Source organism: Mirounga angustirostris, unplaced genomic scaffold (genome assembly GCF_029215605.1).
Source record: "Mirounga angustirostris isolate CCGP_5_RB_7025 unplaced genomic scaffold, mMirAng1.0.hap1 SCAF_6, whole genome shotgun sequence".
Lineage (NCBI taxonomy): Eukaryota > Metazoa > Chordata > Mammalia > Carnivora > Phocidae > Mirounga > Mirounga angustirostris.
In genome coordinates this window covers 145,184,496-145,209,277 of record NW_026991714.1, presented here as the reverse complement: position 1 = coordinate 145,209,277, position 24,782 = coordinate 145,184,496, and the positions used below count along the sequence as shown (strand labels likewise).

Below are 24,782 nucleotides of genomic sequence, written 5' to 3'. Positions count from 1 at the left end.
GTCCCTGGATCGAGTCCCACATCGGGCTCCCTGCTCGGCGGGGAGTCTGCTTCTCCCTCTGACCCTCCCCCCTCTCATGTGCTCTCTCTCATTCTCTCTCTCGCAAATAAATAAAATCTTAAAAAAAGAAAAAAAAGCCCTCTGCAAACAGAAAGCCCTTATTCAGGAATAGAATTGTTCACAGCGATCACATTTGGCAAGACGTTTTTCTGAAGTTCTTGGGTAATTCAACACTCAGATCATGTAAGTCAAATGTTCCCACGAGCACAAGCATAGAGGTAAAGCGGATATTCCAGAGGGCCTGTGTCTATGGTCGCTGGGGCGGATTTTCTCCTTAGCGCCGGGTTTAATCTCCCCAGCATCACCCCTCCCACTGTGCAGGGCGCCTTCTGCGAGCGACCTCCTGGCACGTCCCGTGGGCTGCGTTGCGGGCTTTCTTCTGCATCTAACTTCGGTTCCCACTTAATTCAACCAGGAGCAGTTTTCAGTGCTTGCATTTGTACTAACGCATGATGCTCGGTTGAAAATGCCTTGAGATGTAAGAAAGGTATTTTTTTGTTTTGTTTGTGTTTTTATTACGCTGAGATCACAAGTCAAAGTCCCAGGGCCCAGGCACGGGGTGGTTCTCACCATCCCGTGAAAAACCGCCAGCCGCGGCTGAGAGGCTGAAATAGCGCCACCGTGTGGCAACACCGTGCAGCGTCAACCCTTCGTTTGACCCGCCAGCCTTGAAATGCTTCTCCACCCAAACACTAATTAATTACCTAAAGCAAAAAATTGTTTTAATTTGGCGAGATTTGCAATGTTTTCAAATTTGCTCATAACGTGAGGTTCCATTAATATTTTTATTGCGTATTACTTATTTGCCCGACTTAAATTCACATAAATGCAGCCTTGCTGAAAGTGACTGGCATATGGCAGAGAACACGAGAAAAACAAAACATTTCGCAGGCAGTGCTTCGGGCTGCCGATTATTTTAAAATTCTGAGAGGAAAATAATTCAAAGTGATGTTATGACAGCAAACAGGTGGACTTATGAAAATAAAAGGATAATGTTTACAGACTATTATCTCCCTACGCAGTGAAAAAGGAATTCTCATTAATGAAGCAGACGGAGCTCCTTTCCTTCGAGAATTCATTGAAGTGATAGCAAAGGAATTTTTTTTTAAGTTTGTTGGGACCCTAGCGAAGCAAACTGGGACGGCACATCAGTCAAGCGATTGCTCCGTGTTTGTGGGTGCCGGGAAGTGGACTGAGGTCTGGTCATGGAGGAATTGGGGCACAGGAGGCTCAGCCTAGAGCTGGGGTAAGAGGGGGTGGTGGGGCCTCGGGCCCAACAAGACCCAGTCTGCACTGCAGACCCAGGAGAGGCTCTGAAACACCAGGAACAATGGAGGGAGCAGAACTGGGGTTGGACATTGGAAAATTAAAAACAAGTATAAGCAGAGCCTCTGCCTTCACCTTGTCCCACCCTCCCCTGATGCTCGCTGAGCAGACAAAAGCAAAATCAAATAAGAACCAAGCCTCCCACATAGCCTGAAATAAAAAATTCAATAGAAGAGTGAAAGCAAACAAAAAAATGTCAAAAAATAGAATTAAAGACTTAAAATATGAAAAAATATTACAGGCTTGAGAATCAATCCATGAGGTCACACATGCAGACATGGAACAAAAAAGTGGAAGAAATTATCAAGGAAGTAATATAAGAATTTTTTCCAAAGTTGAAGAAGGTGAATCTTCAGGTCAAAAGGGCCCAGTAGGTGACTGGCACAGTAATTTAAAAGTCTTTCTCATGGTTCTGTGGGTTGGCCGGGCTCTGCTAGGTGGTTCTCATGTTGAGGGAGGGTTCTCATGTAACTGCAGGCAGACAAAAGCTAGAACCAGAGCCATCTGAGGGCTCAGTGGGGTTGGATGTCCCAACGGCTCATGCACATGGCTGGCGGGTGACACAGTCTTTGGCTGGCAGCTCACCTGTGACCTATACATGGCCTCTCCATTTGTCTGGAGCTTCCTTACAGTATGGAGGATAGGTTCCAAGAGTAAATGTTCCCCTAAACAGAATGTAGAAGCTGCTGATCTCCTAAGGCCTGGATCCGGAAACTGGCACAGCGTCACTCTTCTGTATTCTATTGGTCAGACGGTGGCCCACGTTAATAAACATAAATTTGCTATCTCAGCGGGAGGAGTGTCCGAGAATTCATGGCCATCTTCAATTCACCACCAATCCTAAATGTTTCTAGAAACAAAATAACGTAGGTCAGTTACTGATAATGAGAGTCAGAACCAAACTCGTTTTCCAGCCCTCTTTCCCTTGGGCACCACTCTCCAGCTACCCATGCCTCCCTGAAGTTTCAAATGTGCCAGACTCATTTTATCCTCAAGGACTTTTCTTTGCCTTTGCCTCTGACCAGAATACGATTTCCCTGTATCTTTGGGTAATTCATCAAGTCGCATCTCAAATGTCACCTTCTCAGAGAAGATGTCCCTGCCCATCATATCTAAAATAAGTTGCAATCAGGGCGCCTGGGTGGCTCAGTTGGTTAAGCAACTGCCTTCAGCTCAGGTCATGATCCTGGAGTCCCGGGATCGAGTCCCACATCGGGCTCCCTGCTCAGCGGGGAGTCTGCTTCTCCCTCTGACCCTCCCCCCTCTCATGTGCTCTCTCTCATTCTCTCTCTCAAATAAATAAATAAATAAATAAATAATCTTTTAAAAAATAAATAAATAAAATAAGTTGCAATCAGCATTTATACCCTTAGCCTAAATTCTTCTAAATTCTTCATAGCACTTGGGGAGAAGGGGAGAGTGACAACTAATGGGCATGGGTTGTTTTTTTTCCCCAAGGTGATGAAAATGTTCTAAAGTTGATTGTGGTGATGGTTCCACCACTCTTGTGAATATAACAACCATTGAATCGTATACTTTGAATGTGTGAATTTTACGGCAGGTGAATTATATCTCAATAATAAGAAAAAAACCTCACTCTGGCCTTCAGAAGTGAGTAAACATATTTAAATTGTTTTGCATCTCTGTTCGTCCGGCAGGTGTGAGTATGATCCCCGATCAGCAGCATGGGCATCACCTGGGAATTAGAACTGGACAGTTAGAGGCTCCCTCCCAGACCTACTGAATCAGAATCTGCAGTTTTAACAGCCATCCCAGGTGATTCAAATGCACAAGAACATTCGAAAAGCACGGCTCTAAAGTGTTATTGAGGGCATGTATTTGAGTTTTGGGGGTGACAAATACATGACAGGTGTGATCTCGTTAAGACACTCATGAGAGATTAGAAAAAAAATTTTTTTAATTCATTGGCCTTTTTTATTTATTTACAAATCCTCCTTAGTGTTAACAAAATGAAAGAAAAGCAAATGGAGGGAGAGACTTGGAAGATGATACGAGGCTCAGGGCTTACGCATGTTCCCAAATGTCCCCAAGCTAATGCTGGTTGTTTGTTTTGCCAACTGGAAATCACTCCAGGTGCAGAAGTTTCACGGCCCGTTGCTATTTACTAATATGGCTGTGACTCTTTTCCATAAAAAGAGGGAGGTGACTGTGGGGTGGGGAGGCTAACAGTCCTTTTTAGACCCATAAGCCTTGAGAGCCTGGAAAATATTCATTTGCCCTGTTTGATTAAAAATTTGCACTTATTGTTTGACAATACAGATTAAAAGTTAAGATTTGTGGGGCGCCTGGGTGGCTCAGTTGGTTAAGCGACTGCCTTCGGCTCAGGTCATGATCCTGGAGTCCCTGGATCGAGTTCCGCATCGGGCTCCCTGCTCGGCAGGGAGTCGGCTTCTCCCTCTGACCCTCCCCCCTCTCATGTGCTCTCTCTCTCTCTCTCATTCTCTCTGGCTCAAATAAATAAATAAAATCTTTAAAAAAAAAGTTAATATTTGTTATTACACTTCTCTTCTGAAATGATAAAATTAGCACATTGCTGAAATAGTACAGATTTCATAATCTCTCGCTGTCTCTTCTCCCCACTCCCACCCCGGGGAAGCAGTATTCACGGTGTTTATGCCTTTCTCTAGGTTCATGTTGTACATCTGACTATTAGCAGCCCCTCTGCTCTCTGGCCAAACCACAGCAGAGCTGGTGCTTTCTCTCCTGCGTCCAGGTGGGAAGCGCTAGGAGCCGAGCGTACCCTTCCTTCCCGCACTTGCAGGTCTTTGGCCACCCTGGCCCCGAGGTCTTGACCATGGGACAGGTGTGTCCCAGTCCTGGGCTTTGTTTCCTCTCAGAAGCTTTTGGATCAGTGTCTGGACTTAAGGGAGAGGCTTGGGAAAAAAGAGAAGTCTCTAATCTGGAAAGTTCTACCCCCCGCAAATTTACATGGCTGACTCCCATTCTTAAGTGAACTGTCAGCTTTTCAGAGGGGGCTTCCCAGACTTCCCCAGCTCAAGTAACCCACCCACGGTCCTCACTGCCTGGTAGGTAATTGCTTACCACAATACGCTTTTTAATTGTCTCATATTGCCACCATCTGAAATTATTTATCTCATCTCTCTGCCTGATAAGATTGCCAGCTAGCGTCCGCCCGTGACAGCGGGGGTCTTGTCTATCTTGCTCGCCAAGCCTGCATCACATGGGCATGTGACGCTCTTCAGCTGAACAGTGTGTGTTGTGGGCGTATTGATGCTCGGGCCCTCTGCCCGCAGCCGCCTCAGAGCTCGCCCACAGCCGGGGTGGACAGTGTTCCACGTGTCAAGAGCTCCCACCTCGAGCTCCAGGGCTTTCCTTTGTGTTCCTGTAGAAATTTCCTTTATTTTCTGGGAGCTCAGTAGTGTCATACAAAATATGGCGTATGCAGGTTTGAGTTGTTCTGTAGCAGGAGTCTCTTCACATTTGTGATTATTTTCCACCTTTGAACAAAGCAGTTCCCAAACACCAAAGTGATGCCCCAGCTGCCAAAACCCTGCTCTCCGCCCTGCCTGCACCCCGACTTCCCTCCTGGGCTCCTTCCCATCTCAGCTTAATGGCCCTGACTCTGCTATCCAGGTCAAATTCCTGCCTAGCTCCAAATCCTTTCCTTCTGAGCATTTAACACAGCAGGTATATATTCGTCTTTGTTTCGCTCGCTTGACGTCTCTCTCCGAAAGCCGTCAGCCCCATGAGTGTAGGGCCTTGTTTGCTCTCTTCCATACTGCATCTCCAGCATCCAGCCGTGGTTTGGCACCTAGCGGACCCCTCAATAAACATGCATTCATCAATGAAGCACCAGAAAAGGGGCAGATTTTCATCACTGACTCATGTAATCACTAGCAGAACAGGAGCTACTGGAGAACTGGGGGGTTGAGTTTTTACTAACTTCTACCTTCTCCTGGAGCCTGGCTGATGAGGAGCGCCAAGATCTCCCTGAGAGATATACTGAATATCAAATTACACCAAGTGACATGTTCACGACACTAGCCACCATAAACGCATTGTAGATGATCTAACTCGGTCCTGGCTGGACATATATACGGCCCCCAAATCCAGAATTCCCAGCATCAAATCAGATCAGACCAGAAGGATCCCCCTGTGGCTGGCTGTCTTCCTCAGTGCCAGGATTATTTTACACTGAGAATGTGCATGTTTTCCCATTCGATTTGCAAGAATGCTGGGACCCAGCTACAGCCTGGTGGAGGCTCCGTGCACCAGGGATTCCTGCCCTCTACCTCGGCGCCACCTGGAACTCTCCTGCTTCCCTTCCCTCTGCCTGGTGGTTATTGAGGCCTGTTTACCAGATGTCCCCCTCTGGGTTTCTCCTAACTTGGCAGTGCTTCATTGTCATGTCATGTTAGTTAGGAGGGAGATCCAGAGGCTCATCTCCCAGGAAAGGAGCAGGGAGTCTACTCAGTCAGCTCTTCTCCCCTCACTGGTCTCTGCTCCATCATCTTGTAACGCTTTTTTCCTAATTACTGCGCGTGACTACTGTGTTAATCAGTCTTTCCTGTTTCGGGCACAGTTCCTACTTTCTGGATCCATCTGGTTGCACAAGTTAGGATTCTTTATATCTTGGTAATAGAAAATCTAAACCAAACTGGCTTAAGAAAGAAAGAAACGCATCATTTGGATTGTTTTGCGTGCAAATCACAGAACACCCGGTGAAAAGTGGTTTAAGCAGCAAGGACATTTATTACCTCTTGTGACAAGATATCCAGAGGGAGGGCAGTTGCAGCTTGGGTTCAGCAGCTTTGTTATGTCATCCAGGACTCGGGGTCTTTCTGCCTTGTAATGTTAATTTGTTCATGGGTCCTCATGTGGCCACAAGATGCCTGCCTCACTTTGAGCAACACATGTGGGCATGACAACGTTTGGCTAAAGAGGGGCATTTCCTTTCAGTGTCTATTTTTACTGTGGAAAAAATATTTTCGAGAAGACTTTCAACAGACTTCTCCTTAGTCCTTTTGGTCAAGATTGGGTTGGGCGCCTGGGTGTCTCAGTTGGTTAAGCGACTGCCTTCGGCTCAGGTCATGATCCTGGAGTCCCTGGATCGAGTCCCGCATCGGGCTCCCTGCTCGGCGGGGAGTCTGCTTCTCCCTCTGACCCTCCTCCCTCTCATGCTCTCTGTCTCTTATTCTCTCTGTCTCAAATAAATAAATAAAATCTTTAAAAAAAGAAAAAGAAAAAGATTGGGTCATATTCCATGCCACAGGTACGAGGGAAGCTGGGAGGGAAGATGAGTATCTGGTTTTGTTTGTTTGTTTGTCTTTTGGCCTCTGTGGTGGAAAGTGGGCTTTGACAGTAAAGAAGAAGGGATAGGGAAACAGAGAAATAGAAGATATGTCTCCCAGCCTCCCCTGTGGTGGGGTTGAGGCCATGTGACCAGATCTGACCAATAGACTACGAGCAGCAGTGACATGTACCCATTCTGGGTTGAGGTAATTAAGCCAACTCACTAATCCTGGACTGCCTACTTCTAGACTTCCAGTGTCACAAGGAAAATTGTAACTATTTTGGCTAAGGCCTTGTAGTGGCGCTTCTATTATAACTAGCTAAATAGACCCTGATATACCTCTTACCCATCATGTGGGTTATTCTCCATTTGTTTCCACCCTTACATCAAATTGATCTCCACCTTTCTTAGCCTTGCTCTGCCCAGAGACTGATCTATGGAGTGTATCACACAGGTTCTCTTGCCCACTGGCTTTACATTGGCCTTAGCTAATGGGAGGTAAAATCATTCAAAGAGATGTTTGGGAGAGAGAGACCAAGGTGTTTTACCCCCACTTCCTCTTTTTTTGGCATGACTGCATGCCTCTAGGACCATAGCTTCTGTCTGGTGGCCCCTTCTCCACGGCTTCAGCCCTCATCAGGTTCTGGTAACACTGCTTCTTCCCTCTGGCACTTCAGGCCCCGGGAAGGGTAATGTCTTCCCACTGCTGCAAATTACCACAAACCCGGGCTCCACTTTATCTATTTTTTTCATCGGTTGCTCCTGCTTTTGGTGTCGTACCTAAGAAACCATTACCTAAGCCAAGGTCACGAAGATTTATACCTACGTATTCTTCTAAGATTTCTTATAACACTAGCTTTTACATTTACGTCCGATCCATTCGGAGTTCATTTTTGTATATAGCATTAAGGAGGGGCCAACTTCATTCTTCCCCGCATGAATATCCAATGGTGCCAGCACAATTGTAGCAAGGACTGCTCTTTCCCCAGTGGACTGTCTTGGCAACTTTGTAAAAAAAAAAATCAATTGACCAAAGATGAATAGGTTTATTTCTGGAATTTTCATTTTATTCCATTGATCTATGTTTATCCTTACGCCAGCGCCACACAGTCTTGATTACTACAGCTTTGAGGTAAGTTTTGGAATTGAGATGTGAGTCCTGCCAACTTTGTTCTTCTTTCTCAAGATTGTTTTGGCTTCTGGATCCCTTGTATCGCCACATGAATCTTAGGATCACTTTCATGTCTGTCTCCTCGTGAGACCATGGATGGCAAAGGCAAGTCTCTGAGCCATCCTTGTGACCTCCTGTGTTTGTGGAGCTCATTAGTACACACCAGAAGCTTGTTAAATTGAATGAAATGTTCCAGGTATTTTTGTCTGCAGCGTGGAATGAATTTCGACCTAGGAGAATGCTAAGTATTTGTCTCAGTTCCAGTGCACTGAACTGCAAGTGATAACCCCCAAACAATGAACACAGGAGATTAACACAGGCTGGGGGAGGTAGGCAGTTATTCTGCAGCTGAGCTATGTCCATCCTTCCTTTCTACTGCCCCTAGCATTCTGCTCTTTCCTATGCTTGTCACTTCATCAGGAGTAGACAGCTGCCATCATGCCTGGAACCGGGTCATCATACCAGCGTCTCAGAGAAGGAATGAGGTTGGGGATAAAGGCTCTCTGTTCTGGAGGCTTTTTCATCCACTCGGGAAGCTCCTTCACCTCTCACTGATCAGAACTGGATCGCATGCCCATCCCTAGTCCAGTCATAGAGGAAGGAGGATAAGATCACCGTGACTCACGTAGGCCAATCACCATTCATCCAGTGAGGCAGGCATCAGAGGATACCTCTTCTGGAACCCAGGTTAAGTGGGGCTCGTGGGCTGTATCAGCTGCTGGGGGGCAGCGAATAGTGCTTCCCTCCAGCTGAGCGCGCACCATGCACAAAAGGGTATTTTTGTAGACTTGAGTAGTAACTCAGCCGACAATATTGTTCCTTTGAGAAAATAAAATGTATTCTCAGCACCAAAGAGAACTTTTGGGAATCGACATTTGCAGTACAACCCAAAACCCGAAACACGAAGAATGAAACTCCTACGTTTTCTGAATATAATTCCATCTGTCTTGGACCCTGTCGAGGATATTTTAGAAGATTTTAGTTTGAGAACCAATTGTGAACATAAACTGCCATGATGCCGGTATTTAGAAGGGACGGTGAGCAGAGCGTTTACTGGGAGAAAGACCATTTTTGTCGCTGATAGTTGTTGCTCTTGTCTTCACCACGCGTGGGATTGCCACAGGCACAGGGACCTCGTCTGACCCGCCCAGTGAGGGCTCAGAGAAACTAAGGTCACGGAGCCGCCTCTCCTGTCTCCCGGGCTCGAGCGCCGCAGCCCCCGCGCGCCCTGACGTCGCCAGGCTGTGGCCGGGTCCCAGGGAGCCAGGGACACCGGGAAGACGCAGGCCTGGCGGGGTGGGCCCGCACCGCACGGGAGGCGGGCCCCCGGGGCAGCCAATGCGCGGGGAGCGCAGCGCCGGGGCCGGGGCCGGGGCCGGGCCCCGCCGCGCCTCGGAAGCGCCCCGCGCCGCGCCCGCCGCCGGCCTCCCGCCAGAGGCGTCGCTGTGCGCTGGCGCCGGCCCGGGAGCCGCGTTCCGCGGGGAGCAGGCGCTCGCGCCGAGCAGGGGTTTCAGTTTCTGGCGCGAACTTCCGCCGCACCGAAGTTGCACGGCGGGTTGGCGGCGATGTCCGGGGACAGCAGCGGCCGCCGGTCCGAGGGCCGGGGCCGGGGCCGCGACCCGCACCGGGATCGCACCCGCTCCCGCTCGCGGTCCCCGCTGTCGCCCGGGTCCCGCCGCGGCGCCGCGCCCGAGCGCAGGGAGGCCCCGGAGCGCCCGAGCCTGGAGGAGACGGAGCCGTCGGATTCCGGGGACGAGATGGTGGACCCGGCGAGCCTGGAGGCGGAGACCGACCACGGCCTGTGCCGCCAGATCCGCCATCAGTACCGGGCGCTCATCAACTCGGTCCAACGTAAGGCGGGGCGCGGGCGGGGCAGCTGGCGGACGCAGGCCCGCGCGGCCCGGCTGGTCAACGGCGCCCGGGCCGGCCCCGCGCCGCCTGGCCGCGCCTCCATTGGCTCGCGAGGCGGCCCCGCGCCGTCGCGGGGAGCGAGCTGCGCGACCTTGGCGGGGGCGCGCGGGCCCCGAGGGGCCGGCACGGCCGGGAAGGGGCGGCGGCGGCGGCGGCGGGACGCGGGGCCCCGGGCGTCTTTTCTGGCAGGCGGCGGGTCCGGCGCGCGGTCGCCCGCCCGGGGCGGGGGCGGGGCGGGGGCAGCGCCACCAGGGAGCTGTCAGAAATGCCAGTCCTCGGGCCGCACCCCGGACCTACCCACTCTGAAACTCGGGGAGGCCCGCCCATCCGTCGGGTGGCCCTCTAGGGGCCCCTGGCTTGCAAAGTTTGGGAACCGCCCTTCGGAGCGCTCCTCAGGGGCTGCAGGAGCTGTGGAGCCCCTTGGGTGAAGGGTAAAGGCAGCCGGGCCCCTTTTAAAGTTCATGCTGCTTACCTTTAAGTGCGAGCCACTTGGGTTAAAAAGATGGAGATGTGTGAAGTAATCCGCCCCCCCCCCAACACCCCCGGGGGAGCAGGGGGCCGGGCTTGGCTGTCCTGCAGGTGATCGCTTCGTCGCGGACTGCGAGTGCCTGATGCGCACATTTCCCAAACCTTGTATTTTTTTACATAGAAAACCGGGAGGATATACTGAATGCCAGCGACAAATTAACAGAAGTCCTTGAAGAGGCCAACACTCTGTTTAATGGAGGTAATTCGTTATTTTATATATGAGTGCTTTTTATTATAAGTTTTAGAGTAATTTTAACTAGTTTTATATAAGAGCCAAATTATTGACATCACACAATTCCCACATATTGTCATAGTGCTTTACTAGTGTGGGAAGTTTTTTCGTTGTAGTGGTAATTCTGCTTTAACTCCCCTCAGGCGCCCTGAAGGCTTTATGAGAGATTCTGGGGGTGCAGCCAGCAGCCTGTTTCAACAAGCCCCCCCCCCCCACCAGGTGGTCCGTTGCTTGTTCAGGGTTGAGGAGTTTGCATGTGTTACCTTTTCTCTGTCTATGGTATTGGCTGCTGGGTCCCCAGGATGCATTTGTTGAACAGAACACGGTTCTCCGAGGTCTTTGAGGACCAGAAGCTTTACCTCTAGCCATGTGCTAGTTATGACTAATGGCTTACCTGTTGCCCGCCGTTAACGTTTTTGTGTCTGCCTGTTCTCAAGTGAGTGTCCTTCTAGCTCTGGTCACAGCCTCCTCGCTGTTCCCCAAGTGGGGTCTCCCACATTTGGTAAATCGCATTTGAATCCTTCCAGAACTGGGCGTTTCCCCACCACCTGGTTAAATCCCTCCTCCACTGTCCTTAGCTCTGTCTTCTCTTCACTCCTGGACTCCCAGTTGGTCTCTCAAGGTTCCTCTGGACCCCCTCAACTCCCTTGCGGTTTTACTGTGCATCTTATTAGTTCCTGAGCCACACATGGCCTCCCCCTCGGCTGATTCCGCCCTGCTGACCGGGTCACCTCACTAAGGCGAAGTTCTCTCACTCAGCTGGGCTCCGGGAGTCGCTCAGCAAACACAGAATTCTAGATCCTTGGCGTTCATGGTTTTAACTTGGTGGAGGCCTCAAAGCCATCTGTGACCGAGAAGTCTGCACTTTCCTCTCCAGCCGCGCTGGGAGGCCGGTGGGCAAGGCCCTGGGGCAGCCCAGGAACGAGCCTCCAGCCCCGGCCCCTGCTGCCCTCTCTCACCCGTGGTCACTTCCGCGGCCTCGCTTCCGAAATAAAATGGGAGAAAAATGATGTATGCAAACAGAACCCGCAGTCCGCAAGTTCAGCAGCCTGCGGCGGGTTCAGGAAGTGGGGGATCCAAGTGAAAAGGCCTCAGGAGGGAGCCAGGCCCAGGTGTTTCTGTATTTGAGCGTTGCCCTGTTACCCTCTTCTTGGCTCCCTTTCCAGTCTGCCTTTCCAGGTATTCCCAGAGCACTTTTCCCCCTTCCCCGGGGCCCCTCAGGACTGCTCTTAACTCCAAAGGGCCTGTCCCTCCCCTCCCCCGCTTCCTCCTCAGTTTCCCTGCCCCATTCGCTTCTTGTCTCCTGTTGAAATCTTTTTCTCTCTATAGCTTAAGTCCTGGGTCCTCTGTCAAACGTTTTTGGGTCACCCATCCTCAGAGTCGCTGCCCTGCGGTAGGCTGTTGACGTGGTGGCCTGTGCTGACTCTGGGGGAGTGGGGTGGGGGGGGCGGGAGTCCTAGGCTGCCCGCCCAGCCCGCACTCCTACTCTTGATGCTCAGCAAGCCACCCTGCCTTACATGGAGTGGGCCTGCCTTTTGACTTACCTCCGCACAGGTGGGAATCGTGGCAAGGATGGGCTCCTGGGGTCAGAGGGAAAAGCTGGTGTGGGAGAGGAGAGAGGCTTTGTTGAACCAGAGCTATGAAGAGCTGGTGGCTCAGTTCACAGGAGCAGGACCCCAGAGGGAGAGTGGCTTTTAGGAGGACTGGTCAGCTCTGACTCCAGATTTTGGTGGGTTGGGTAGAGGAGCCAGGTTTTAGAGGGACATGGGTATGTTTGAGGATTTTTTTTTTTTTTTTTTTGGTCCAGTGGGAAATGTCAAGTAGGTGGAAATTTCAAGAAAATCCCTGTGAATAATGGGTTTTTAGTAATGTGTATTTTCCTTCTTTTCTGAATAGTGTCCCGAGCAAGAGAAGCAGTCCTGGACGCCCAGTTTCTTGTTCTGGCTTCAGATTTGGGCAAAGAGAAAGCAAAGCAGCTGCATTCTGATCTTAACTCATTTGATATGTTAAGATATGTTGAAACTCTAGTAAGTTCAAAGCTACAGAATCTTAATAAAAAATGTTTCCCATGTCACATATTGTATAACTATCTACTTTGCTTAGATCTGTATGCAAAGGGATTTCACTTCCTTTTTCCTTTTTTGGGGGGCCCGGGGGGGGGGGGCATGTCTCAGATTTCCTCCAAAGAGATCTCACCAAGTTAAACAATGACAGGGGAGCCCTGTGGAGGAATTTAGGATGGCAGCTTAGAGGTTTAAAAATCTCTTAGCATTCTAAGACTCTGCGTGCTACATTTATTTACAAATGGCCATTTTTTCATTCTCAGTGACCCCAGGCTTTTGTCCTGGTCTGGGCAGGACCCACCCTGCAGGTGGCAGGGCTCAGCTGGAGAGGAGTTAGGCCTGGTGGGGGAGCATGTTTTCATCAGTCCTTAACAATATAACAATATCTTGGAACCATATGAATATGCTTGGGGTTTTGCTTTTTTGTGGGTCTTTTTGTTGTTTTATTCACCTTTCTTTGAATGGTTGTTACCTAAAATTTTTAAACTTTTCTTTAAAAAAGCACAATGAGGCTGACCTTGCATTTTACTATGTTGTGATTTTTTTTTTTTTCTGTTTTTGGTTCCACTCTGAGCTAACCTCTGTCCTAGCATTTGTGCTAGGACTTTGAATTTCTGCCTGAAAGTTTGTTAAATGGTTATTAAAATGATTTAGTACCAGGAGACCGGCCCAGATAAATTAATTCTTTTGTAAAGGCAGGAGGCAGATGAATTTCCTGTTGTTTTTAAAACCTTAAATGGTTTAAAATTGAAATTTAACTTAAATTTAAAACCTTAAAATTTTCTCTCTTTTAACTTTTTTTACTGTGAGGTATAATGCATTTGGAAAATGCACACTCATGTATAGCTGAATAAATAAAGTGACCATATACTGGGTTATCTTTTTTTAAATTACTGGTATTTATCCAGGTGAGATGTGTACTTTAACAAATCGGAGCAAATTCTGGAAGTCTTAAGGCATTCAGGGTAAAACCCTAAATTACAGCTTTGAAATCGCTGGGTGGGGAAGCCCCTTCCGAATTCATCAAGTATAGGTACTATAAGGCAAAGATGGGTAGATTTGACCAGACAGAAACGGACACGTCCTCCTTATGCGTGCAGTAGTGGGGGATGGGGGGGCGCAGAGGCTTGCTGACCTTATGTCTCTGATCGGGCTCTTGCAGCCTCTCTTCAGAGTTTGATTGCTTTTATTAATAGGGGCAAGCTTCCCGAGGGCTTTTTGATTATTGTTTATGTTTGATATTACTGTTTTAATTTGATAACTTGTAGGCATTTTATAATTTCATAATGTAATCAGGGTGCTTTGATTTTCTGTGAGATAGTATGGGATAAGAGAATTATTAGACTTCTAGCAACTCTTCCCAGGAAGGCAGTGGTAAGATGAGCAATCCTCTGACTCTAGGCCACTGCTCTTTGGATGTACTGAGACACAAGCTGGAGAGAGGTCTCTAGGAGGTTGGCTAAAAACGAAAATCCAAAAGCCCGCTAAACTTGCCTGTTCTGTCCTGGAGCCTTTGATTTGGGATGTGATTTCAGATTTGTATGTTGGTACAGCTTTCCTAATACTTTGATGGACTAAGGATTCATTCCTTCTAGTATTTCTACCTTTGAAAGGTGGGGTTTATATAAGATTATTTGTATAATACGAAATGTAGCCAACGTGTTAGGGCACTGAACAGGCTTTTTTGCCTCTGGCCTCTTCAAGTTTAGTGATAGAGATTATTGGATGTGGTGAATGATTGCCTGTGGCTTAACTGGGGTTTTTTGTTTCCCTTCATTTTTGTAGCTGACACATATGGGTGTAAATCCGCTAGAAGCTGAAGAACTCATCCGTGATGAAGATAGTTCTGATTTTGAATTCATAGTCTATGACTCCTGGAAAATATCAGGCAAAACAGCAGAAAACACCTTTAATAAAACCCATACATTCCACTTTCTGTAAGATTATTTTAAAAATCGGTCAGACCAGCCATTTGTAAACCTTAAGTTGTTTTGTTATAGTAGGAACAAGAATTATCTGGTAGGGTGGCGGTGACAATCAGGATGCCATTGTGTGGATATTTTTCTAAATTTTGACCGAAAAGCCCATAAAATCTCGATGTGGATGGAACCTTATCCTGCTTAATTTAAGCAGAAAAGGCTGTGGGCCAGAACCGCTTACCACAGGGCCCTGCTGGCTCCCTTCTTTTCTAGTGTGTGAGGCTCTGGGTCTGGGGCATAATGTCTGGCTTTGTTTTGTCGTCTTTAACCCTTATCCTGTAGGAGGATGATACCTCTTATGGAGGGTCTTTTAAGATTTTACTAACGTATGTCAAGTGCCATTCATTGTAATTTCCTGTTGGATGGTCACTGACTTGTACTGGAAGCCTGCTTGAGTCACTCACATAAACTGCCCACCCCATTTTTTTGGAAACCACTCTACTTTTGAAAAGTTTATCTTCATACTCAGTTTAGCTTCCGTCCTAATTTCCTAGCCCAGCCCTTTTGGAGGAACGAAGAATAGCCCTTACTGGTTCTTTTGTAAGACCACCTTCAGAGACATTGGTTGTGACCCCCAGCAGATACATTCTCTGGGGCAGCCACCCAGTTGTTTCTCCCTTACATGCTCCAGCTCCTGGGCATCTGTCTACTCCAGTTCACCCTCCCAAAGCTCTGGAGGGCGGCGGTACCTCAGCGAGAAGGCTTTGGAGATGCACAGGTGTGGGGCCACGCATCTGCCCAGAACCACTGCGTACATGTCAGCGTAAAGATCAGGCTTCTTTGTTACAGGATGAAGTCCAAATCTCTGTTCTTTGCTTTTGAGCTCCAGGCTCTGTCATAAATCCCAGGATCTAAATGCAGCTGGGGTGCTGTGCCTTAAACTTTCTCTCCTCATCCAGCACAGCCTGCGTCCACAGTGAACTGCTTACAGCTTTGTGCCCTTGCACTTGCTGTTACTTTGGCTTCCAGTCTCTTCCCCGTCTTTTCCATCTGGGAAGGTTTGCTCCTCTCCCAGGCCCTAACTTGGAAGCTTCCAGTAACTTCTCCAGACAGAGGTATCATTATAAGATCAGAGATCCCAGCCCGATCACTCCCGTGTCTGGGTAGATCTCTGCCCCCGTGCTCTCAGAGCACTTGAGGATTACTCTAGGACAGCACTGTAGGATCTACCGTATTATGTTGAAATGGATGTGTGTGTGTGTGTGTGTGTGTGTGTGTGGATTTGGATCCGTCCATCTACACTGCATGCTTTGAGCTCCTCGAGCTTAGGGACCATATGGGTCCATGTTCTCGGGGCCTTGGCCTCTGCATGGTACATCTATTACTGTAGCTTAAGTCTGCAGTAGGGCTTTTTTTAAGGGGCGTAGAGAGTACAAAGGGGGAAAGAATTCCATGGCTTCTGTTTGACCTGTCCTTCTGAGACAGGTGTGGGGTGTGTTCTGTTGTCGTAGGCTGGGAGCCTCGGCCTTAGCACCCCTAGTCCAAAGGCTTTTAACCCCCGTGGAGCTCTTTGTTCCCCTTTCCCACACCTTCAGCCTTCCCACTGATCTGAAGTTGGCTTTGCCAAAGAGACAGTAGGCTAGCTGGGAAGACCACAGGCATATTTACCGGTTTACTGTTGAGAGCAAAATAGGAAGGCATTTGAGGGGGTATCTGTGGTTGAGTAAAGCTCCTGGGAGTTCTTTGAGACACACAAAGGGAGCAGAGAGGATGTCACAAACCTGACAAGAGTTTTGGTCCAATGTCAGTTCGTATATCACTGGAGCCTGGTCTGAATTCGACCATTTCCGTGGGAACTGCTTCCAGTTAGTGCAACCAGTTTGTTTAAAAAACAAATAAAAAAAGACATGAAAGCATATTTTTCATTAGGTTGGGTTCAATACAAGGAGAGTTCCCTGTGCCAAAGCCACGAAGTGATCGTCCAAGAAAAGGTCCCACGACAGAAGAGAAGAAGACAATGCCTGACCAGGTTTGTTTTTTAAAAACACCTCAGGTTACAGCAGCTATTCATACAATATACGGGCAATCTGGCCATCTTTCCAAGCTTTAGGGTCTAGAGTCAGGTTTGGTTCATTAAATAATTACTTAAATAATTGCAGCTTTTAAACATTTGATTGGATTAACCCCTTGTCTTAGTTTTAATTCATGTCTGTAGTTTGGATCAGTTCTCCCAAACCAGGGGTTTTTAGGCTCGGCACCATCAACATTGGGAGCTGGATCCTTCTCTGTTGTGAGAGGCTGTCGGGTGTGTTGTAGGATGCTCTGTAGCATCCTTGGCTTCTCCCCATTAGGGGCCAGTAGCCTCCCCTCCCAGTTGTGACAACCAAAAACATCTCCAGATAGTGGCAGATGTCCCAGGAGGCAAAATCACTTTCAGTTGAGAATCACTATTCTAAACTGCGCTATTTGTATTTTGCTATTTATGTTCAACCTGAAAATGGTTGATTTGGTAATGTTACTCCTCCATTAAAAAGTTAATATAAAAAATGTTACTGAAACTAGACAATCTTTTTTTTAACTTGAAATTTTAAGATGAGGATAAAAACTGCTAGCAGTCCCCCAGTAAAAGACAGCTAGAGGAGTTTAGATGTGTCAGAGAGCAGAAAACGTGAATGAGCAGGCAAGTAGGTCAGTCTGCTTGGTAATGACTTTATATTTTCAGTTAAATGAAATGGAAGAATCTCATCAAGAAGCAACAGAAAAAGAAGTGGAAAGAATTTTGGGATTGTTGCAAACGTATTTTCGAGAAGATCGTAAGTATGATACCAAGTTCAAAGTAAAGCAATTTGTATTTATCAGTTAGACACACATCACTCGCAGTCAGAAGTTATTTTTTTTAAAAAGCATTTTCAGTTTTATGTAATGTTTGAATCATTTTGATTCTTTTTTGGCATGTGTGTTTAATTCAGCTTCTCCTTTAGCAATCCCATGTGAGAGTATTGGCAAAGTAACTTTCCATTCTTGCTTTTAAAAGATGGGGTATTTTCTCTGTTACAAAATAAAAGGTGCCATAGAAGGGGTAGAGCTGAGTACCTGTTCCCTCGCTCCCCAGAGGCAGCCATCTGTATGATGTGCTTGTATACTTTCAGATCTTACGTTTATGTCCGTCACGTGACTTTGCACATAAGTAAGTTGGGGATTTTTGTTGGTTTTTTGCTTTTTTCAAAGCTAATCATAATACATTCTTCTGCACCATGAGTTTTCCACGTGGACATTCTTCCATATCCGTACATCCAGATCCCCCTTATTCTCTTCAGTGATTCCCATCGTATGGCTGTGTCCTCCGTGGGTGGACGACTAAGTTCTTTGTAGCATTTTATTCTTGTGAAACCCACTGCAGTGGGAAATCTGGGTACACAACTTTGTGCACACACGCTGATATTTCTGTAGGACAGATTTTGAGAGGCGGGTTGCCAGATCAGTGGACATACATATTTTTAATAGGTATGTTACATTGCCCCCCGGAAGGGCTAAATCAGTTTTCACTCCCGCGAAAGTTTGAGTGCCCATTTCCTTCCTCTGCTAACACAGAATATTGGTCTTACTAATTGGCAAAAATCATCTTTCCTGTTTTGAAGAATTTTTTTTCCTCTTTTGTCTATAGCTGATACTCCTATGTCCTTCTTTGACTTTGTGGTTGATCCACATTCTTTCCCCCGAACAGTGGAAAACATCTTTCATGTTTCCTTCATTATAAGGGTAAGATTTAAGATCATTTCTCTTCTTTCTTTTATAGCTCTTAAAAGGGTAAATAATAGGGGTGCCTGGGTGGCTCGGTCGGTCAGTTAAACGTCTCTTGATTTCGGCTCAGGTCATGATCTCAGGCGAGCCCTCTGTCCAGCTCTGCGTGGACCCTGCTCTTACTCGCTCTGTTTCTCTCTCAAAAAAAGGGGGGTAAATAATAAAAGCTGTGGATGGGAGCTGGCAAAGGTATTTGTACTAACTGGTATGTATGGTAGACCCGTTGTCGCAAAACATTGGCGCACAGGCAGAAGAAACTAGCTGAAAATTTGTGTGGGCGCCTGGCTGGCTCAGTCGGTGGAGTGTGCGACTCTTAATCTCAGAGTTGTGAGTGTGAGCCCCACATTGGCTATAGAGATTACTAAACATAATAAACTTAAAAAAAACTGTGTGCTTGCTTTTACATTTTAGGAATTTACAGAACGAATTGACAAAATTTGAATATGGAACTATAGATTAGATAACAGTATGGTATAAATGTTAAATTTCCCAAATTTGATAGTTGTCTTGTAAGGAAAGATCTTGTTCTTGTCAAGAAACATACACTGAAAGTATTAAGGAAAGGGAGCAGGTTGTCTATCACTTATTTTCTCATGAGAATTCCTAATACGTATGTAGAGGGGGAAATAACGTGGCAAAACTTGAACAGATGGTAAAGCTGGGGAAAGAATATATGAGCGGTCTTTATAGTAGCCTTGTAGCCCTTTCAATTTGAAATTATTTCAAAATAGAGGTTAAAAAAAAAAAAAACCCCTACTCAGAAATAATACTATGGAAATTTGCTTTCAACTGTCTTTAGTCTTATAACAGCTTGCACTCCCGCTCATGGATGATGAATTTGATTTTAACCTCAGGAAAAATCTTTTCTCGACCAAAGTATTTTCCCAGAAATGATAACAAAGGCATATTTTGTCAGCAGTAAATGATGAGTTATGCATAATAAAATGCCGAGTGTCCAAAAATATGCATGAATCACATTTAAGAGCCAAGTTTTAAGAGCCAAGCCAGTTACAGTTTTATTTAGGAGATCCTCAGGATGGAGACTGATGAGAAACCTGAAGGATGCCCCAACGTAAAGTCTTATCCACATAATCTCCTCATTATTGTTACAGTACATTTTGATTGTCTGGGATATGGAGGTTTGTTTGTTTGTTTTTTGAGAGAGAGAGAAAGCGGGGAGAGGCGGAGAGAGAATATCCAGCAGACTCCCTGCTGAGCATGGAGCCTAGTGTGGGGCTCAATCTCATGACCCTGAGATCATGACCTGAGCCGAAATCAAGTCGAACGCTTAACCGACTACACTACCCAGGTGCCCCATGGGATATGGACTTTTCTAATTAATAATGTTTTTTATCCAATGATGATAGGTTTTGAATGTAATTTTTTAAATCGGCTTTTGAATCTAAATCTAAAATTATGTTTGTGTTTTAGGATGGTTTTGCAAGAATAAAGCTTGACCAAGACCGACTGCCAATAATAGGTAAATGATACTATGTTAAGAAAAATTAGTTTTAGAGAAAATGTATGTGTTATTCGAGTTCATGAAATGCAGTTTCCTGAATGTAACCGAGTTTGCATTTTAGGTAACTTTTACAGTGCTCTATCTTGCTCAACTAACTGAAATACTGCAAACATGGTCATCAGTTAAAATGAGGGGGTTCATCTGCATCATTGACTCAACATCTGCCCTCAAGATTAACAAGAAAGTCCCTCCAGTTCTGAGAATGTTTGTAATTCTAGTTGCTGTTGTACTTTTCTTCCTTCTGTTCTTTCCCTGAAGCCACCTCCCTCTCTTCTCCTCGAGAGGATCTTTCTTAGGTGAATAATTTCACCAGCTCAGTGAGTCCTTTCTTTCTAAGGTCCCCTGTAGAGCGTCAAGTATTTTTATTGCCCTGATTGGTACTTTAATAGTTCTCAATTTCTCTTGGACTCACTAGGGCTCAGCTCTGAGGTTGGTAGGTGGAAATGCAGAAGTTTTCAAATGATTGCCACGTGTAACTCTACTACGGGAGGTACTTTTTTTTAATGGAAGCAAATGGATTACTTACTACCGTAATAACACTCTTAACACATCAGTGATGCACGGAATCATAATAAGTATGTAATATTATAAGTGTCTTCGATACAGGTTCATTCCTTCTCATCAGTTTCTGTTCAGAGTACCTCTTGCGATTTGATAACCTTTGAAAACTTTTGTCTTTCAAACAGAGCCTGTTAATATTAATGAAGAAAGTGAGGGAATTGACCAAAACACCCAAATTAGGAATCAAGGAATCATAGCTTTGAGTTACCGTGACTGGGAGGTAAAGCTCTGCATGTTGCCCCCGGGTAGTTCTGCTTCCCGCTCCCGCTTCGTTTGCGGTAAACCCAGTCCCCAAATGTTCTTTGTTCTCTGCCAGGAGATCGTGAAGACCTTTGAGATTTCAGAGCCTGTGATTGCTTCAAGCCAGAGCCAGCAGAGGCTAAGCGCTTGACGCCAGCAAAGGTAGTCCTTCCTATGTGTTATTAAATGTTAATTAGCATTCCAGACCATCTTCCTTTTCTTCATTCGGGTGAAATTGGGATTTGCCTCCCTCTAGTGCCCCATTCTTAGAACTGTGTGTGCCTGTGAGAAAGGCAACTTTGGGCCTAGAGGCTGCAAGTCCCCTTCTCCGGATTACTTCGGTTAAGTAGAATATTGAACCCTCCCATCACCGTCCGATCTGATTTGCTTGTTTTACAGCTATGAAGTAGAAAAGGAGAATTAGGACAGAATTACCTGGAATGATGTCAGTAAATGGGCATTTCTGAAATCTGAGTTACGCTGTGAAACACTTCTTTATTTTTATGAAGTAGAACATGCTAGAAGGAAATCTTCGTGATGATCGGGCATTTGCTGTGGGTGGGAGTCAGAAGACCTGTATTCTCTTTGCTCCATCCCCTTCGTTTAAAATCACTGAGCAGATCACTTAATCTCACTCAGCTTCATTTTGTCTACAAATCTGTCTGTAAAATGGGGGGATTTTGAATTAGATCCTTAAGGGTTTTTTTTTTTTTAGCTCAAATTTTCTATAATTTTGAGAGTTTCAAATTAGCTTTTAATACTTAACGTAAACTCTTAATATGCACCTCAATTAACTGAGCTTCTTTTGTTCCAAGATAACTGAGGGAAACAGAACAGACATAAGGTATATAATATGCGTGGCCTGGGGCTCTATTCAGAGAGAAGGGACTAGTTATTAGATCCTATTTATGTATATCAGGTGAACTTTTGATTCATTTTATCATTTATAAACTGTTAACCAGCTATTTTTCCCTCTTTTAGGACTCAAATGGATAGTGAAATCGAAAGACGAAAGCAGCATGTATTGTATATACTGTATGATTAAACATTTTTAAAGACAGATTGTTTTTAGTAAAATGTAGCTTTTGATAGTTAATGAATTTGTCATGGTTGTCTTTGATTAAAGGAAATTCACTGCCATCTTCACAAATAATTGTAGTTACTTTTCATTTTCCCATCATGCCAGAGTTTGTCCTTTCTCCAGTCCTGTCCCATTAAAACTTTTTTAGTTAGGTTGTTATGGCCTGTATATCATTATGGTTCTCTAGCTGTAAAGTTAGCTGGTCAAGTCCACAAATCTTAGGTTAAACTATACGAAATTGTTGTTCTTGTAGGTAAAATGCAGTCACATATCAGCCATTTTATAGGTTGCAGCCTGTGATTTACTCACAGGAAACTCTTTAGCCCTCTCCTCTGCCAGGCCAGGCTGGATACCTGTCCCCAGCAGTAGTCCTCTCTGCACAAATCCCAAAGAGGAAAACCATCCAGCGGGGTGGATGGTGCTACTCCCGGGCTGCCCATCTTTGCTGGCCCTTCAGGCCTGGCCTTGATGTTTTTTTGTCTCTCTCTGGTTCCCTTTCCCACTCCCCAGCTTTCTACATCCTCCTTCCCTGGGTCCCAGCCCTTCCTGGTGCTCAGGTGTGTCCGCCACCCTCCATACCTAGTGCTTTCCCTTCAACCACGGTTATCTCTCATCGTAAAACAACTGTCGTGACCCTTAGTTACTGTCCTGTCTCTTCTTTGAACAAGGATCACAGGTGCTCTCCCCTTCTGGCCGTCCTGGAACCCGGGCAGAGGAACACCTCCATTCCCAGCATTCCCCGGGGGCTGTTTTAGGCCAAATTGGTGATTCCTTCTCAAATAGTTCGATCCCAGGGTTGAATGCTGTGCATTTGACACATAAAGATCCACTCCTGGAGGGGAGCCCGGGTGGCTCAGTCGGTTAAGCGTCGGACTCTTGATTTCGGTTTAGGTCATGATCTCAGGGTCCTGGGTCAGGCCCTGCATCGGGCTCCATGCTCACTGTAGTCTGCCTGTCCCTCTGTCCCCCTACTCACTCGCTCACTCGTTCTCAAATAAATTAAAAAAAAATTTTTTTTAAAGATTTTTATTTATTTATTGAGAGAGAGAGAATGACAGACAGCATGAGAGGGTGGAGGGTCAGAGGGCGAAGCAGACTCCCCGCTGAGCAGGGAGCCCGATGCGGGACTCGATCCCGGGACTCCAGGATCATGACCTGAGCCGAAGGCAGTTGCTTAACCAACTGAGCCACCCAGGCGCCCTAAATAAATAAAATCTTAAAAAACACTCTACTCCTGGAAAGCTGTACATCCTTCTATCTGGTCCTTTCCCTGACCTCCTTCCCCCTCCGTCTTACCCTCATGAGTTCTCCTACATCTATATCCTGAACATTCTCCAAACTTTGACTCCACTCTAAAAAGCTACAGGCATACGTGACCAATGGCTTATTGGCAGCATAGGGGCTGTTTTAAACATATGTATAAATTAGCTCCCAAATCTGTCCTCCCTTAATCCCTATAGGGGTACTTCTACTACTTTATTTCCTCCAGAGAAACCTAGGATTTCTTTTTTTTTTTTTTTTTAAGATTTTATTTATTTATTTGACAGAGCACAAGCAGGGGGAGCTGCAGACAGAGGGAGAAGCAGGCTCCCCACTGAGCAAAGAGCCCGATGCAGGACTCGATCCCAGGATTCTGGGACCATGATCTGAGCCGAAGGCAGATGTTTAACTGACTGAGCCACTCAGGCACCCCAGAAGCTAGGATTTCTTTTCCCCCACAGCCCCTACCTTAATTGGTCACGACCTCCCATCTAGTGTCTTGATTCTCTCCATCCTGCCCAGATTTCTACGACAGACTCCCGTCTGGTGTCCCCCGCTTCCTGCCCGCCCTTCGCATCCCCTCCACATCTTCAAAACCACTTGTCAGTTCTCAGTGACTCCCCGCTGCCTTCGAGACTTGAGAGACAGCTTGCAGCGCTGTGGAGGCCTTATGTGACCAGGCTCCTTGCCTCCACCCAGGCTCACCTCCCCCTCTAAACTCCGGCTTTCTCTTCCGTCTTGGTTGAACTTCACATTCCATATCATTCACCCATTTAAAGCGAACACTTCATTGTTTCTCAGTCTGTTCACAGGGCTCTGTAACCACCACATCCTGAGGCAGAACATTCTTGTCCCCAACCAGTGGCAGGTACCCTTCCTCACCTGTCTCCTTAGTAACCCTTAGCCCCAACCGATAACCTATTTTCTGTCAAAAGTTGCCTATTCTGGACATTTCACATTAATGGAATCACACATGTGGTCTTAATATTACAATTTTTCAAGCAAATCTGTTTAGAGTTGCCTTCCTTTTTCCCTTTTGTTGGCCTGTCTTCTACTTGCGTCAAACTCTGCTCATACAAGAAACATAAGGGGCCTGGGTGGCTCAGTCAGTTGAGCGTCTGACTCTTGGTTTCAGCTCAGGTCATGATCTCAGGGACATGAAATCAAGCCCCAAATCGGGCTCCACGCTCAGTGTGGAGTCTGCTTGAGATCCCTGTCCTTCTCTCTCTGCCCTTCCTGCTTGTGCTCTCTCTCTCTCAAATAAATTAATTTAAAAAAAGAAAGAGGGATGACCTTTGGGAAACCAAAGTGGCCTAGCTGTCACTTGGCATTTTGTATCTTTCTATAATTGAGTTTTCTAACCATGCACTTTTTCATTATTTTTAAAAAGTATTGGGGCACGTGGGTGGCTAGTGGGTTAAGCACCTACCTTCGGCTTAGATCATGATCCCAGGGTCCTGGGATTGAGCCCCGAGTCATGCTCCCTGCTCAGCAGAGAGTCTGCTTCTCCCTCTGCCCCTCCCCTTGCTAGTGTGCTTGCCCTCTCTCTTTTTCTCTCTCTCTCTCTCGTTCTCTCAAGTAAATAAATCTCAAAAAAGTATCAACAGAAGTTATCTGGGCAGGGAGATTATGGGCCACTTCCTCTTCTTTAAACTTCAGAATAGGAGGGGCCCCTGGCTGGCTCAATAGGGAGAGCATGTGACTCTTGATCTTGGGGTGGTGAGTTCAAGTTCCATGTTGGGCAAGGAGCCTACTTTAAAAAAAAAAATTGTAAACTTTTGAATAGGAAAAAACCAACTAATACATGTTATAGTTTAAATATCAAACACATG

At 46.5% G+C, this 24,782-nt stretch overlaps 2 protein-coding genes across 9 annotated transcripts in view; one reads left to right on the top strand and one right to left on the bottom strand.

Annotated features, from left to right (window-relative positions):
• Positions 1 to 831: 831 nt before the first annotated feature.
• The window catches only part of LOC123846922 (uncharacterized protein C10orf120 homolog), a 43,199-nt gene continuing 19,248 nt past the window's right edge, over positions 832 to 24,782 (bottom strand). For 5 of the 8 annotated variants that reach the window (XR_010412603.1, XR_010412605.1, XR_006791399.3 and 2 more), the window contains one exon: positions 20,771 to 21,271. The gene's annotated coding sequence lies outside the window, so the exon portion shown is untranslated. Of the gene's footprint in view, positions 2,237 to 17,296; positions 17,930 to 20,770; positions 24,701 to 24,782 lie in introns of those variants that run through there. The other 3 variants (XR_008506405.2, XR_010412606.1, XR_010412604.1) reach the window with 3 other exon arrangements.
• NSMCE4A (NSE4 homolog A, SMC5-SMC6 complex component) lies at positions 9,251 to 21,752 on the top strand. Its single transcript, XM_045878997.3, has 11 exons — positions 9,251 to 9,683; positions 10,393 to 10,470; positions 12,400 to 12,530; positions 14,352 to 14,503; positions 16,415 to 16,514; positions 17,208 to 17,298; positions 18,150 to 18,244; positions 19,718 to 19,766; positions 20,495 to 20,589; positions 20,686 to 20,771; positions 21,591 to 21,752. The coding sequence occupies exons 1-10, from the start codon at positions 9,398 to 9,400 to the stop codon at positions 20,758 to 20,760; spliced, it is 1,152 nt and encodes a 383-aa protein (XP_045734953.1). The 5' UTR covers positions 9,251 to 9,397; the 3' UTR covers positions 20,761 to 20,771; positions 21,591 to 21,752.